This window comes from Diabrotica virgifera, chromosome 8, assembly GCF_917563875.1.
Source record: "Diabrotica virgifera virgifera chromosome 8, PGI_DIABVI_V3a".
Classification (NCBI taxonomy): domain Eukaryota; kingdom Metazoa; phylum Arthropoda; class Insecta; order Coleoptera; family Chrysomelidae; genus Diabrotica; species Diabrotica virgifera.
In genome coordinates this window covers 124341673-124356767 of record NC_065450.1, presented here as the reverse complement: position 1 = coordinate 124356767, position 15095 = coordinate 124341673, and the positions used below count along the sequence as shown (strand labels likewise).

Sequence of the window (15095 nt, the reverse complement as noted above, 5' to 3'; positions counted from 1 at the left end):
AAGTTAAAATCATAAAAAAATAATCACTTTAATTTTTATTTCTGTAGCTTTCTATTGGTCAGAATCTCCTATGAATGAAATAATCAGTAGTAATAACACGAGGACATTGATAATTGTGCGAAAAAATTTAATAACAGATTTCAAAAGCTTGTTGCTTGGACTATTGGTTTCCAATAAGCAACAAGCTTGAGAAAATTGTTATTACATTTTTGAGGATTTATCAATGTTCGGTGAAAATTCAGAAGAATTTTTTTTGCTTTTTTTAAATACATACAAACACAGAATTACTTATTTAAAGGTACAATTAGAAAAATTAAACGAAGACCCAGAGGTGTTAGTTTCAATGACTGACGACGATGTATTTTTCAAATCGTGACATGTTAAATTTATATTAATTTATGTGAAACGTCCAAATTAACACTCTTGCGTATCTGTAGCAACGAAGTGAAAACAGCCCATTGGATCTGTTATCAGTGCAATGATGCTGTAATTGGTTATTTTTATTCACATTACCTCAAATATATAAATTTCATTGGATTTCTAAGTAAGCAAAACATTTTCGGTAGTAATTGCACAAGTGCTCTAAAATTATCTAATTTTTCCCGAGTGACACTTTGACAGTTTTACGACCCGAAGGGGAGTGAAATTATGTCAAAGTGTCACGAGGGCAAAAATTCGATAATAATTTTAGAGATCGAGTGCAATTTGCTGCCATTATTTCATGAATAGAACTGTTCAAAACCAAAATTTTGTTGTAATTTATTTATGTAAGTACAAATTAGTACAAATTAAACACACAGTTTTTATAAATATTTGACGGTTGAAAGTCATCACTTTTATAATTTTTAAAACATTAATTTGTCGTTAATGTCACTGAATGTATTTTTTCGTAGCAACGAAGGGCATCTGACGTAATATACTTGACAACGGGATATTATCAAAAATTATCACTTTAATTTTTATTTCTGTAGCTTTCTATTGGTCAGAATATCCTATGAATGAAATAATCAAAAAAACTTATCGGTATTAATATCACAAGCTAGTGAGAATAAATTGAAAATAATGCGACAATTTTTCAAAACTTGTTGCCTGGCAATAAACTAGTAGTAGAGTGAATGGCAACAAGTTTAAGAAACAAACTGGAGCATTATTTTCTTATTTATTCTTACCATGGTGTGATATTCGAAAGTTTATTTTTTAATACTTACATACAAAATTCAAATCTTTGAAAATAAACATTCAGTAACATTTATCACAATTCATGTTTTACAACTTGTTAAAGTTAACACCATGAGCAGGTTTAGCAAATATTCAGAAGCTATTAATAAAATATTGTTTAAAATCGTTTAAAAATACAGTTTTATTCATGAAATAATATTTCGAATTACACTCGAGCTCTTAAAATTGCAGATTTGTATTGCTCTCGTGAGAATTTGACATTATTTTCATTATTTGACAATTTTCTTAAATGTGGCAGTTGTCAAAACTAGAAAACTCGTTGTAATTAAATAGAAACAAAATACTTAAATTTATTCTCAGTATAATAATGTACAGTCGGAAAAATGAAAGAATACCCATGAACGATCACATCAATCACTTATTTTGTATTTGCTATCTTTTTCTATAACAAACGTTTGTTATTTATGGAAAAAGACAGCAAATACAAAATAAGTGATTGATATGAGCGTCCATGGGTATTCTTTCATTTTTTCGACTGTAAGTAGATTATTCCCAGTATAATAATAATCTGATTGGACAGAATTAAACACGTGATAAAAAATCTTACTACACGATTGGAACTTAAAATCATTAAAAAATAATCAGTAGTAACTGCTCAAGAGCTCTAAAATTCTATATTAATTTTAGAGATCGAGTGCAATTTGTTGCGATTATTTCATGAATAAAACTGTTCAAAACCGAAATTTTATTGTAATTTATTTATGTAAGTACAAATTAGTACAATTAAACCCACAGTTGTTATAAAAATTTGACGGTTGAAAGTCATTACTTTTATAATTTTTAAAACATTAATTGTCATTACCGTCACTGAATGTATTTTTTCGTAGCAACGAAGGGCATCTGACGTAATATACTTGACGACGGGAAATTATCAAAAATTATCAGTTTAATTTAGATTTCTGTAGCTTTCTATTGGCCAGAATCTCCTATGAATGAAATAATCGCTGAAATTGTTATTTTTGTAGGTTTCTATTGGTCAGAATCTCTATGAATGAAATAATCGAGGTAACCACCAAAAATTCAACTGGTTGTTTTTTTTTTCAAATTTATATGAGGTGTATTTTTTCTCCTATTTAAACATACATCCTTCTGTTAAAGAAAAGTTTAGTATCGTTATTTGTTTCATTGATTTTCTCCGTTCTGTTGAGCGTGGTGTATCCTCTAGCCGGAATTTATTACATTATATTTACTATAAGCTATTGATTAGGTATGTATTTTAGAAAGGAACTGCAATGTTAAAGGTGTTTTATTGTTTCATATGGTCAAGGAATCACCAAGTAGAAAAAAACCGCAGAGTGCCACCATTTGAAGGGATGAGTTTTTTAGTAAGGGGTGAATTAGCCACTATCCACTAGAGTGCATTAGGGTGACTTCTATGCAATTTTCGTACATATACTTCAACGGAAAATTGTTCAAAACTATTGATATGTCACGTCCTAAAGTCAAAACTAATTTTTTTACAAAAATATATTCAAAAAACGAAGCAAAAAAAACAGCAGATAACGCGATTTTGTTTTCTGTCCCATAACTTGTTACACGGGTAAATAGTTATAGGCATTGCTTAATAGAAAAAAAAAACTTATACCATTTCTTTTCAAAATGAAGTTTATGATTTATAGCATCCGAGCTACGATTTTTCAAAGTTCGCTACTCCCACCATTTTTGAAAGAGTTTTCCCAATTTTTTGCAAAAATTGTTCTATAACTTTTTTTCACGCAGTTTTAGGTATATGAAATGACGTTGTAGTTCCTTTTAGCCCTCTTTTTTTGGACATAATCAATAGCCTAGTAATTTTCTTCCAAGGATGGAAAATAGGTTTATACAAGTGTTATTTTAGTATTAAATGTCTTTATTACTACGTTTAATCTATTCTAAATTAGTACAATGTTTGAAACCAGAGGTGTAACCAGGATGATCCTAAGGGGAGGGGGTTACAACTACTTGATTGTCTCTGGGGGATATGGATTAGTGATGGTGTTAAGCGTATAGAGCTCAAAGTACATCCAAATGGAGGGGTTATAACCCCCGAAGCCCCCCCTGGTTACGCCTATGTTTGAAACTGATATAATTTTAACTTAAAGATCAAATACATACAATATAACGTATATCGCTAAAAGTGCAGCTGATTGACAGATCAATAAATTGAATAGATATTGTTTTAATCTCTGAGTCTTGGCTTAACTTTAAGTCCATTTTTAGATTTGAGAACTGAAGTCAAGCCATGTTGAGGTATAAAGTTAGGATCTTGTATTAGTTCAAACTTCAACAGGAATTTGATTACGCTGAGTTTAACTTCATAAACAGCAAATTTTTGACCTAAAACAAAAATATAAATTTGATTAGATTCGATGTTAATTATTGGTCAAGACGTTAATTAACTAACTCCACCGGATTGCCAATTAATGAGTCTCAGCCAACTCTCGAAAATGTATTAAGGGGGGTAGGTGCAAAATCTTGGTCCAATGCTATTTAAATGCATTCATTTTTCGAATCCCGAGAAAACTTATAAGTATTTTTGAAAAATTTAAACGCAGAATTAAAGATTACATTATTACCGAGGGCCGAAAGTCTCTTTTCAGTCAAACAAAAAGTTTCTTTTGAATGAGTAATTTGAAATTAAAAATCACACTAAATTTTCTCTTTTTTTTAACCCCTGTAACTTATTAAAATAAACATTATAGAAGTTTTCAGAGACTTTTGGCCCACGGTAATAATGTAATATTTCATTCTGCGTTTAAATTTTTCAAAAATACTTATTAGTTTTCTCAGGATTCGAAAAAAATGAATGCATTTAAATAGCATTGGACCAAGATTTTGCGCCAACCTCCTTAAATAAAATGTGGCTCGTTACCGAGTTACAGGGTGTTTTATTTAAAAAAGTAATAACTATTTTTACCCAGTGCCCAGAGCACGCAAAATAGAATTCTATTTTGCGTGCTCCCACTGCAGTACTTTAAAACGATTTGACGTATCCTTGTCATACTTGCCAAAAAGTGCAGATACTGTACACCCTACTAAACTATAATAAACAAACGTTTATGTCTACTACCAGAGGCGTACTACAGGGGACAGTGAATGGTTGACCCTTTCCAAATTCTACGCCACTGGCGGAATTTCTATTTTAGCGCAATATTTAGATTCTACAATACCTTCAATGAAAATTACATACTCTTCATTCGTAACGATAAAGTCATTAGTTTTCGAGATATTTGAAGTTGAAAAATGAAACGGCACATCTATTTTGATTAATGTATTGTGGTCCTTCATTTTTAACTTTCAAAATCTCGAAAACAAAAAATGATTTTATCGTTACCAATGAAAAGTATATTATTTATATAGAAAGTATTGGGGAATCGAAAAATTGGGCTGAAATAGTAATTCCGCCAGGGGCCAGGTTAAATATTAACTATTTGTACACAGCACTTTATAAGTATTTGACATACCTTTATGATACTTGCCAAAAAGTGTAGGTACTGTACACCCTACTAAATTATGTTAAATAAACGTTTCTGGCTACTACCAGAGGCGTACCACAGGAAAAAATGAATGGTTCATCATTCCCAAATTCTACACCACTGACAGAATTACCATTTTAGCATAATTTTTAGATTCTCCAATACTTTCCATGTAAATATAGACTCTTCATTCGTAACGATAAAATCATCAGTTTTCGAGATATTTAAAGTTAAAATAAAGGTGTACAATAATTAATCAAAACAGCTGTCCCGTTTCATTTTCAACTTCAAATATCTCGAAAACTAACGACTTTATCATTACGAATGGATTGTATATTATTTCCATAGACAATATTGGAGAATCTAAAAATTGCGGTAAAATAGCAATTCAGCCAGTGGCGTAGAGTTTGGGAAGGGTCAACCATCCACTGTCCTCTATCGTACGCCTCTGGTAGTAGCCAGAAACGTTTATTTATCATAATTTAGTAAAGTATACAGTACCTACACTTTCTGTCAAGTATGACAAGGATATGCTACACAGTTTAAACCTACCTACTGGGTAAAAATGGTTATTCAATTTTTAAATAAAACACCATGTAACTCAGTAACTACTCACATTTTATCTAAGTGATTTGAGTTTAATCTTAATATTTTTAGGTCTAGAATCTACAACTCGGAGATTAGACAGTATTAATGAATCACCCTGTATACATGGGCGCCCATATAAAAATTTTCAGGGGGGGCAGACGTGAAGATTTTGCACATTACATTTTGTACACTATGGATAACAATACATAGTTTAAAGCAAACGAAAAGCTAGGGGGGGGCACGGCCCCCCATGCCCATAGGTATGGGCGCCTATGCCTGTATATACCTATCATCACGAGTCATCTGCTCAGTGACAAAAAGCTTTTAAACTAAAACCAAAAACAAATTCTTTTAACCCCTACTACATATAAAACTGGCATGTTTATTAAGTTTTACTTCAAGTTTCTTTTCACAACAAAACAGGTCATGTACTTATTAACAACGGTGCTCGTGAAAGATGCTAATAACCATCCTGGGATTTTACTTTACATTCAAGAACAAAAGAATTTAAGTTACGTTTTGAATACGACACAACTGTTGCTAGTTTCATAGTTTTATAATATTTTTTTACAATGGGGTTATTAACGAAGAGTGATGATGTTTGCTTAATTGTTTAGTATTAGTATGGACCGATCAAAATTGGCATCAGAGGAGACATCTTGTTCAACAAAAAAGGCGTATCGTCTCATGGGCGTATCAAAATTTTTACTTACTCATGGTTTTTTATTAACATTTAAACAAAAAAGCGACTTTTTTTAATTCGTTTCGATATTGTGAAAAAACTACGCATTGTAGATGAAAATGTTTAACAGACGACTTTCTTGAAAATACTTGCTTGTTCTAAACTAAAAAATGTTTATATAAAAAAAGTTATTACAAATTAAACACGAAAGTAACGAGGATAGATTTTTCACTTCTTGTTCCGTTTGGGGTTGAAAAGATAAATTGTGATGAATTTTTAGAAACCCAGTTCTTAATACTACATCCATTTTACGTATATAAATTGGAAAAGTATCGTTAAAAAACTAATTATTAATAATTTGCAACTTCACAATATTTATGTATTTATCATATGCAAATTATCATCAAATCATTGTGGTTGCAAAAAATGTCGGGTGACGACGCTTAGTGATGTAAGACGAGAATATTCTCGGCCAGAATATTCTCGTTCTCGAGAAGAAACTTTCATTTTTTTATCAAATAAATTTTGTGTTCTCTGTCGTTTTTGTTTGTGGGTGTCTGCGTAACTTTGTTTATGGGTGTCTGCGTAACTTTGCACCATATGGAAAACTTTTTTAATATCAATTTTACGAAAAAAAGTCATTCTTTATAAAGTGCTCTGCATAGTCTAAAACCTAAGGTGTCAACATGTAATCAAATTTTGTCAACAGTATACGAGGTATGTCAAAAAATATTAATTTCGCTCAAGAGCAAACTACCTTTATATTTCAAAATATCAAAAAAATTTATGATGAAAAGTTATTTGTAATTAAAAACCATATTCAAATATGCAATAACAGCCATCTACGAGAAAAAAATTTCTGAGATTTTCCTAAATTACTGATTCCGAACATCATTTTTATTTATTAGACCTGTAATAACTCTTTTATTAATAATTTTAGGAAAAAAAGGTATTCTTCATAAAAATCTGTGCATGGTCTAAACCTCAAGATGCAACCATCAGTTATCCAAGTTTGTTAATTTTATACGAGGTGTATCAAATAATATGAATTTAGAAAGAATTCTTTCTATATTCTTTCTAAATTCATATTATTTGACACACCTCGTATAAAATTAACAAACTTGGAAAACTGATGGTTTTATCTTGAGGTTTAGACCATGCACAGATTTTTATGATGAATAAGTTTTTTTCCTAAAATTATTAATAAAAGAGTTATTACATGTCTAATAAATAAAAATGATGTTCGGAATCGGTAATTTAGGAAAATCTCAGAATTTTTTTTTCACGTAGAAGGCTGTTATTGCATATTTGAATATGGTTTTTAATTACAAATAACTTTTCATAATAATTTTTTTTGATATTTTGAAGTATAAAGGTAGTTTGCTCTTGAGCGAAATTAATATTTTTTGACGTACCTCGTATACTGTTGACAAAATTTGATATCTGATGATTGCACCTTAGGTTTTAGACTATGCAGAGCACTTTATAAAGAATGACTTTTTTTCGTAAAATTGATATTAAAAAAGTTTCCCATATGGTGCAAAGTTACGCAGACACCCTGTATATAAATAACACTGTTGTTTAGTCTCATAATTTTGTATATAATTTCATGATTTTTAATACCCTATTTCATCTTCAACAATATCCCTAAGTGCGTCATAGGGTTCATTCTCAGAAAATTCTCCATATCGAGAATATTCTCGAGAATATTCTTGAGAATATTCTCTGATTTTTCATTCTCGAGAATTTTCCAACACTAACGACGCTAGGTGTCGCGTCATGCACGGAGCGAATAGGTGGTATCTTTAAGATGTGTTTTTCTATGACCTTTCAGATAGTGTATTTTTTTGTAAAAGTTAAAACGGCATAGATAATTTAATTGTTTATAAGGCGAAAAATGGTACTTTATTCTGCATCTTTATAGGCAAACAACTAAAAATTAATATACTTCTTTAAAATTATACAAAGAAAACTCACGAAGAGAATTAGATCAAAAACGCCCTTCTACATACACTAGACGCAAAAAGTATTGCATAATTTTTGAAACAGGAAACAAGTTTAAAAATAATTTTTAAATTTTAGCAGAATTTTATTGTACTCGTCTATAGTCTTCTTTAGGTGTCTACAAACCCATAATATTTCAAGTTGAAGCTTGTTTTTACCGAAAAACTCCCATCTTAAAGCTCAGGAAAAGACTCACCCATTCATATATCAACCATCCATTTTGGTCCAAGGGTGTGAATTTTACGGCCCTTCCTATTTAGGGCCTGTTTTTCGTTTTCGTCTCCAAAACTCCCAAAAACTTCGAACATTTAAGTCCGACCTTTGTGGCTTCTAATAGTACTGATCATTACCTTTCCAACGCATGTCTAATTTTGAAAATAGGTTATACCATTCAAAAGTTACCAAGCTCAGAAATATGACTCAATTTCTATTTAAAAAAGGGAAAATGTTTGTGGATATGTATGTACAGCCGGTTCCTAAAAAAACTGATACGACTCTTAGTAAGATTTCATGATGTTGAGCAGTGTATTTGATTGATCTGACATTATATTTATTATGACAGACAAATAATAAAATAAACAAACAACAAACAACTGATTCATGAAAAAACTAATAAGTATTTTAGAAAAATTTAAACGCAGGATGAAAGATTACATTATTACCGAGGGCGGAAAGCCCCTTAGAATAAACAAGCAGTTTCTATTGAATGAAATATTTGAAATTAAATATCACACTTTTTTTTATTTTCAGCCCTGTAACTTATTAAAATAAATATTATAGAAGTTTTCAGGGACTTTCAGCCCTCGGTAATAATGTAGTCTTTCATTCTGAGTTTAAATTTTTCAAAAATATTTATTAGCTTTCTCAGGATTCGAAAAAAAAATGAATACAATTAAAATACATTGAGAATTTTGACATGCGTCACAATTTTGCATTAACTCAATGTAAAATTCTAAACTGTTGAATTCCAGCTTCCCTAATTATTTGACATCAAAAGACATTAGAAACTATTTGTAGATGATTCAAATCTGTATTGAAAACAACTGTTAAAATTGGTCTACGTAATTAAACATATTCCAAAATTTTGTAAAAATGTAATACATTTTAGTTTTCAGCCCAAACTTAGGCCACACACAATGCAATAATGTTCACATTTTTGAACTGTCAATATTTTTATTTTATCATCTATTGTTTAAAAACAATACAGTTGATAAGATATCCTCAGTTGCGGAGAAAATATTAATAATAAAGATTAATAATAAAGTCTAATAACCGTGGAACATAATAAGCTATCTGACAAATTTTAAGATTTGGCAGTGACATTGACAGTATGTAAATATTAAGTATTTATCCTTCAAAATACACTGCTCAATTTTCTACAAAATACGCGTCAAGAGTCGTATCAGTTTTTTTTGGAACCAGGTGTATGTATGTATGTATGTGGCTGAAAAAGTTAAACCGATCTGATTTTTTTTTCTGTGTTTGAAGAGGGGTCAGGGCCGATTCAGAACCGGTGTAGTTTTTAAATTTTGACCAACCATAAGCCAGCTATAGGACTTGGTAGGTACAAAACGGCATATTTTTTGGGGGTATATGTCTTCGGTTCAAGAAGAGACAGGAGAACCGCAAATACACTAAATCAATAGTGTTGAGTCAAGCTTTTAAATGCTGTCTAAGCCGTCAGGATCAGACATACACACGGCTCAGTATCGCCGAAAAAACTGAAAAACTAAACTTTGAAAATTTTGATTTTTCGACAATTACTCAAAATTTCAACCTACAAATTGCGCCAATAACTGAGCGTTTGTAGAAGGACTCTAATAGACAAATCTGACGGTGTAAACCTCATATCCGGGAAAATTCGAATTTTTAAGTTATATGATTCATAAGTATATATATAATACTAGATATAGAGAAAATAGATATATGCCTCATTTCTGAAACCCATTTTACAAATGAGTCATATATTAGATTTAGGGGTTATAAAACTTATCATACTACTCACCCTGATAATGCAGCCAAAGGAGGTAGTGCAGTAATAATTAAAGAAAATATTATGCACTATCAGGAAATGGGATACAAAACTCAAGAATTTCAGTCCACATCAGTAAAAATTAAATGTAAAAACTATGAGGTAATTGTCACAGCGGTTTACTGTCCGCCAAGACATGCCATCAAGAAAAATCAATATGTAGATTTCCTGACCAGTCAAGGACATAGATTTATCCTTGGAGGAGACTTCAATGCAAAACATAAGCATTGGGGGTTACGACTGACTACCACCAAAGGGAAAGAATTTTTGGAAGCAATGAAATACATAAAATGCGATGCAATATCAACGGGAAAGCCAACATACTGGCCTACTGACACAAATAAAATCCCAGACCTTATCGACTTCTTTGTAGTCCGAAATATTTCAACAAGTTGCATAGAGATAGAAGAGGCATTTGATATGAACTCTGACCATTCTCCAATTATTCTCACACTCAGTGACACTGTTATCAAAAAAGAAAGACCTAGACTTGTTAACAAAAATACTGACTGGAAAAGTTTCCAGATAGACCTTGAAGAGAAGATTAACCTCTCAGTTCCATTAAGAACCGTTGATCAACTAGAGGCAGAAGTAGAACTACTCAATAAAAATGTACAACAAGCTGCTTGGAACAACAGCAAGAACAGTGTCGAAATAATAAAAGGAAATAACTACCCGAAAGAAATCAGAGAAATGATAACCGAAAAAAGAAAACTGAGACGCAAGTGGCATCAGTCTAGAGCACCAGTTGATAAAACTAGATTAAATAATGCCACACAAAAATTAAAAAGAGAAATTCAAAAAATTAAAAACGAATCGGTTAGCATCTACCTAAGTGAACTATCAAATGATAGCGCTACTGATTACTCATTGTGGAAGGCTACCAAACGATTAAAAAGGCCAATCTTACAGAATCCACCAATTAGAAATACTAATGGTAGCTGGGCAAGAAGCAATATACAAAAGGCCAGTAGGTTTGCTGATCACCTAAAAAATACTCTTCAACCAAATGAAGAACAAGAAATAATTAACTGGGAGCTCCCTGATCAAGATGAAATGGAGATTAGCCCTGTAACTCCAAAAGAAGTATATTTGGAAATAAAAGAAAATATAAATCCAAAGAAAGCTCCTGGATTTGATCTGATTACTGGGGAAGTGTTAAAGCAACTTCCAAGGAAAGCTATAATAAAATTAACAAATCTTATAAATGCTTCCTTTAGGCTGAGGTACGTACCAAAGATATGGAAGGTGGCAGAAATTATAATGACACTAAAACCAGGAAAACCTCCACAAGAAGCTTCTTCATATAGGCCTATTTCACTGTTACCTGTCATGTCTAAATTATATGAAAAACTACTCTTGAAGAGACTAAAACCGATTATAGAGGAAAAAAAATCTAATTCCTAATCATCAGTTTGGGTTTAGAGAAAACCACTCAACGATAGATCAGGTGTATAGAATAATAGATATAGTAGAAAAAGCTTTAGAAGAAGGAAAAGTCTGTTCTGCAATTTTCCTCGATGTAACGCAGGCTTTTGACAAAGTGTGGCATGACGGAATATATCATAAAATGAGATGCTACTTACCAAAACAATATTCTGAACTACTAGAATCATATATATCCGACAGATACTTTAGAGTTAAAAATGAGGAAGCATATTCTGAATTAAGAGAAATTAAAGCTGGAGTTCCACAAGGAAGTGTCCTGGGGCCAGTGATATACCTGCTCTATACCAGTGATATTCCATCATTAGAACCTAACACAATTGCGACATTTGCAGACGACACATGCATTCTAGCAGTCGGACAAAACCACGAGGAAGCAGCAACCATGCTACAGAATTCTGTTGAACAAATTAACATCTGGACCAGGCAATGGCGTATCAAATTAAATGAAACAAAATCTGTTCATGTCAATTTTACTAACAAAAGAGAACAACATATCCCAGTTAGTATAAATAGAAACCAAATAAGAGACTAAGTTTTCACTCTAATGGCATATAACATATCCCACCAGAATGAAAACAGTGGGAACCCTCTCTGGTTACACCTCCGAGGCTTCTACAATTTGCAAGCCATACGGATGCTGAGACTAAGGAAGATGAGGGAATTCTACAATTTACAATTCACGTCACATCTGCTCAGCGCGGTAAAGTTCCAACGAGACTGGTTCACTTCATACTCCACACAGAGTAAATGTAAATAAAAAATGAATAACCATTTTCAATTTCCAAATAGAAATAACCATTTTCCAGAAACCAAATACCTTATGCAAATACGGCAAAATATTTGGGTATGACATTAGATTCCAAGCTACGTTGGAAAGCGCATATTAAGAAAAAAAAGGAAGAATTAGAAATCAAGTTCAGAAAGATGTACTGGTTGATGGGAAAAAATCCACTCTGTCTACTTATAACAAATTGTTATTGTATAAGCAAGTCCTTAAACCGATATGGACATATTGGATACAGCTATGGGGCTGTACAAAAGAAAGTAACATCCAAATTATACAACTATATCAGAATAAAGTATTAAGGAACATCGTCAAAGCTCCATGGTACTTCAGAAACTGTGATCTTCATCGAGACCTCCAGATGGATACGGTTATCCAGACAGTAAGTAAGTTTGCCGAGAGTCATGAACAAAGGCTCTCCAACCATGTGAATGTCGAGGCCATCAATCTCCTAGACAACGCCAACCAGATAAGAAGACTTAAGAGAACGAAGCCGTTCGAGTTAGTGCAATAAGTTCAAGTGCGTGAAAGTGAAAAAGCAGAGCAAAGTGCGGCTAAAGTCTACACGTTAGCTAGTAGTACTGTAATGTATTAGAGCCTAAGGAATATTGTTGAATGTGACCTTAGATAAGTTTTTTATAATATTTTGTATATAGAACTAACTTGCTTATTGATCATAGTAATGATCAGATAGCAATAATCATAAGATTCCTGTTGAAGTTTTATTAAATAAATAAAAAAAAATATGATTCATAAGTATGATCAAATATATTTCCTATGGGAAAAACGGTTTTTCAAGCTCAATAATTCCTGCAATAGCTTCAGTTATCATACTTGACCTTAGATTCATCAGATACTACTTGTCAATACGTGTCAAACTCATGTTTAGTGATCAAAATCGGTTAAGCCGTTTAGAAGTTATTAAGCTACAAAAGTATAATAAAATTAACGATTATTCCAGAAATGGTTTATGTAGTTGTAGTGGTTACGACGCTAAATTTGATCTGGCAACGGGCAATCCGAGTTCATTAACCGGCAATCCCAATAATTTTTTTCAATATATTTCGAATAAAAAAAATCTAGTGTATATTCGATGGACACTAGATCATTTGGGAGATAATGTGACAAAGGCGACCATTTATAAAGCTTAACGTGTAATCGAGAAAAATTGCATTCAACTTCATACATTTAATTTATAAAAAAAACTCCTGATACAAGAATAAAAAACCGCTAAGCCGTAAAAATGAGTGGCGCATACAATATTCCAGCTATAAAAGATCTGATATGAATATTACGTGGCGCGAAAATGTATTTTCATTTTGATGGAAAATGAAATTCTAGTTTTATTTTGAAAGATTTTTTCCATAACATTTGCTAAATTTGAAGTAAAACGCGTCACAAAAGAGTAACTTTGATACAGTTTGAATTTTGAAACTCTTTTGTGGCGCGTTTACTTCCAATTTAGCAAACATTATGGAAAAATATTTTAAAATAAAACTAAAATTTTGTTTTGCATCAAAATGAAAATACATTTTCGCGCCACGTAATATTCATATCAGATCTTTTGTAGCTGGAATATTGTATGCGCCACTCATTTTTACGGCGTTTAGCGGTTTTTTATTCTTGTTCAATTATAGTCGAAACAAATTGCAAAATATTAAACGAAAATTTCTGGCCAGGGAAATGTCCATAAAAGTCGCATTAAAAATAATTTGCTTATTAATTTTCCATCATCGTTTCCACAAACAATCGCCCATAGAGATATGAAATGCACCTATAATAATATTATATTGCACCTATTATATGCACCTATAAACATATTATGTCATTACTTTCAACGGTCATTGATTGATATTGGACAAACAGCGTACTAAAGCTCTCTCATTTATTTTAAATTAGGTTTATTAAAAAATCTTAAATTATTGTTTGAAACAAAGCTGTTCAGTAGAGCAAATAAATTCACAATTTTAGTACGACTAAAATTGATAAGCGTAAAATAAAGAATAAAACTACATTATGTATACAGGGTGTCCAGAAACTCTACCGACAAACGAAGACAGGAGATTCCTCAGATAATTTTATGACAATTAACCTAATTCACCTAGTCCGAAAATGCTTCCTAAGGGAGCTAGAACTCTCTGAAGATGGTGCCATGTAATTAGTTTTTCTTAAATACCTCCAGAACGCTTCTATTTAGAAAAACGAAAATTTGTATACATATTTACTTTCCAGAAATGAATCGATTCCATCCATTGCGAATTTCTAGTACCGGTCAGAGGCGTCTTCAACTTTTAAGCATTTTTGATACTGGATTATTAAATTGTGAGGTATTCTAGTACTAAAAGGTACTCTTACTTTAAGTCGGTAGGACACACCGTTTTCTAGAAAAATCGATTTGTAAGTTTTTAGTTTTGGGAATTTGAAAAAAAAATTGAAAAAAATTAAAAAAACAATGTATTTTACCAACTTAAAGCAAGAATAACTTTTGGTATTCGAATATCTCATAATTGAATAATCTAGTGCCAAAAATACTTAAAAATTAAAGACAATAAAGTTATGCCATAAAATAACTGTTGACCTACCCAAAACGGACGCCTATGACCGGTACTAGAAATTCGCCATTAATGAAATCGATTAATCTCTGGAATATAAATATATGTACCAGTTTTCATCTTTCTAAATAGTTTTTTTTAATCTTCTTTTTGAAATTAAAAGAACGAAAAATTTTCAAATCGATTTTTCTAGAAAACGGTGTATTCTATCGACTTAAAGTAAAAGTACCTTTTAGTACTAGAATACCTCACAATTTAATAATTCACAGTCAAAAATGCTTAAAAATTAAAGACAAAAAAGTTAGGCGAT

At 31.5% G+C, this 15095-nt stretch overlaps 2 protein-coding genes across 2 annotated transcripts in view; one reads left to right on the top strand and one right to left on the bottom strand.

Moving 5' to 3' along the window:
- Positions 1 to 15095, top strand: part of LOC126889827 (uncharacterized) — a 787508-nt gene that overhangs the window by 272589 nt on the left and 499824 nt on the right. The gene's annotated exons all lie outside the window — the stretch shown is intronic.
- LOC126889830 (cytochrome P450 4d2-like) overlaps positions 3068 to 15095 on the bottom strand; it is an 83668-nt gene continuing 71640 nt past the window's right edge. Inside the window, exon 7 of the mRNA XM_050658517.1 lies at positions 3068 to 3555. Within this exon, the coding sequence (XP_050514474.1) occupies positions 3398 to 3555 (158 nt within the window). The 3' untranslated portion in view covers positions 3068 to 3397. The remainder of the gene's footprint in view (positions 3556 to 15095) is intronic.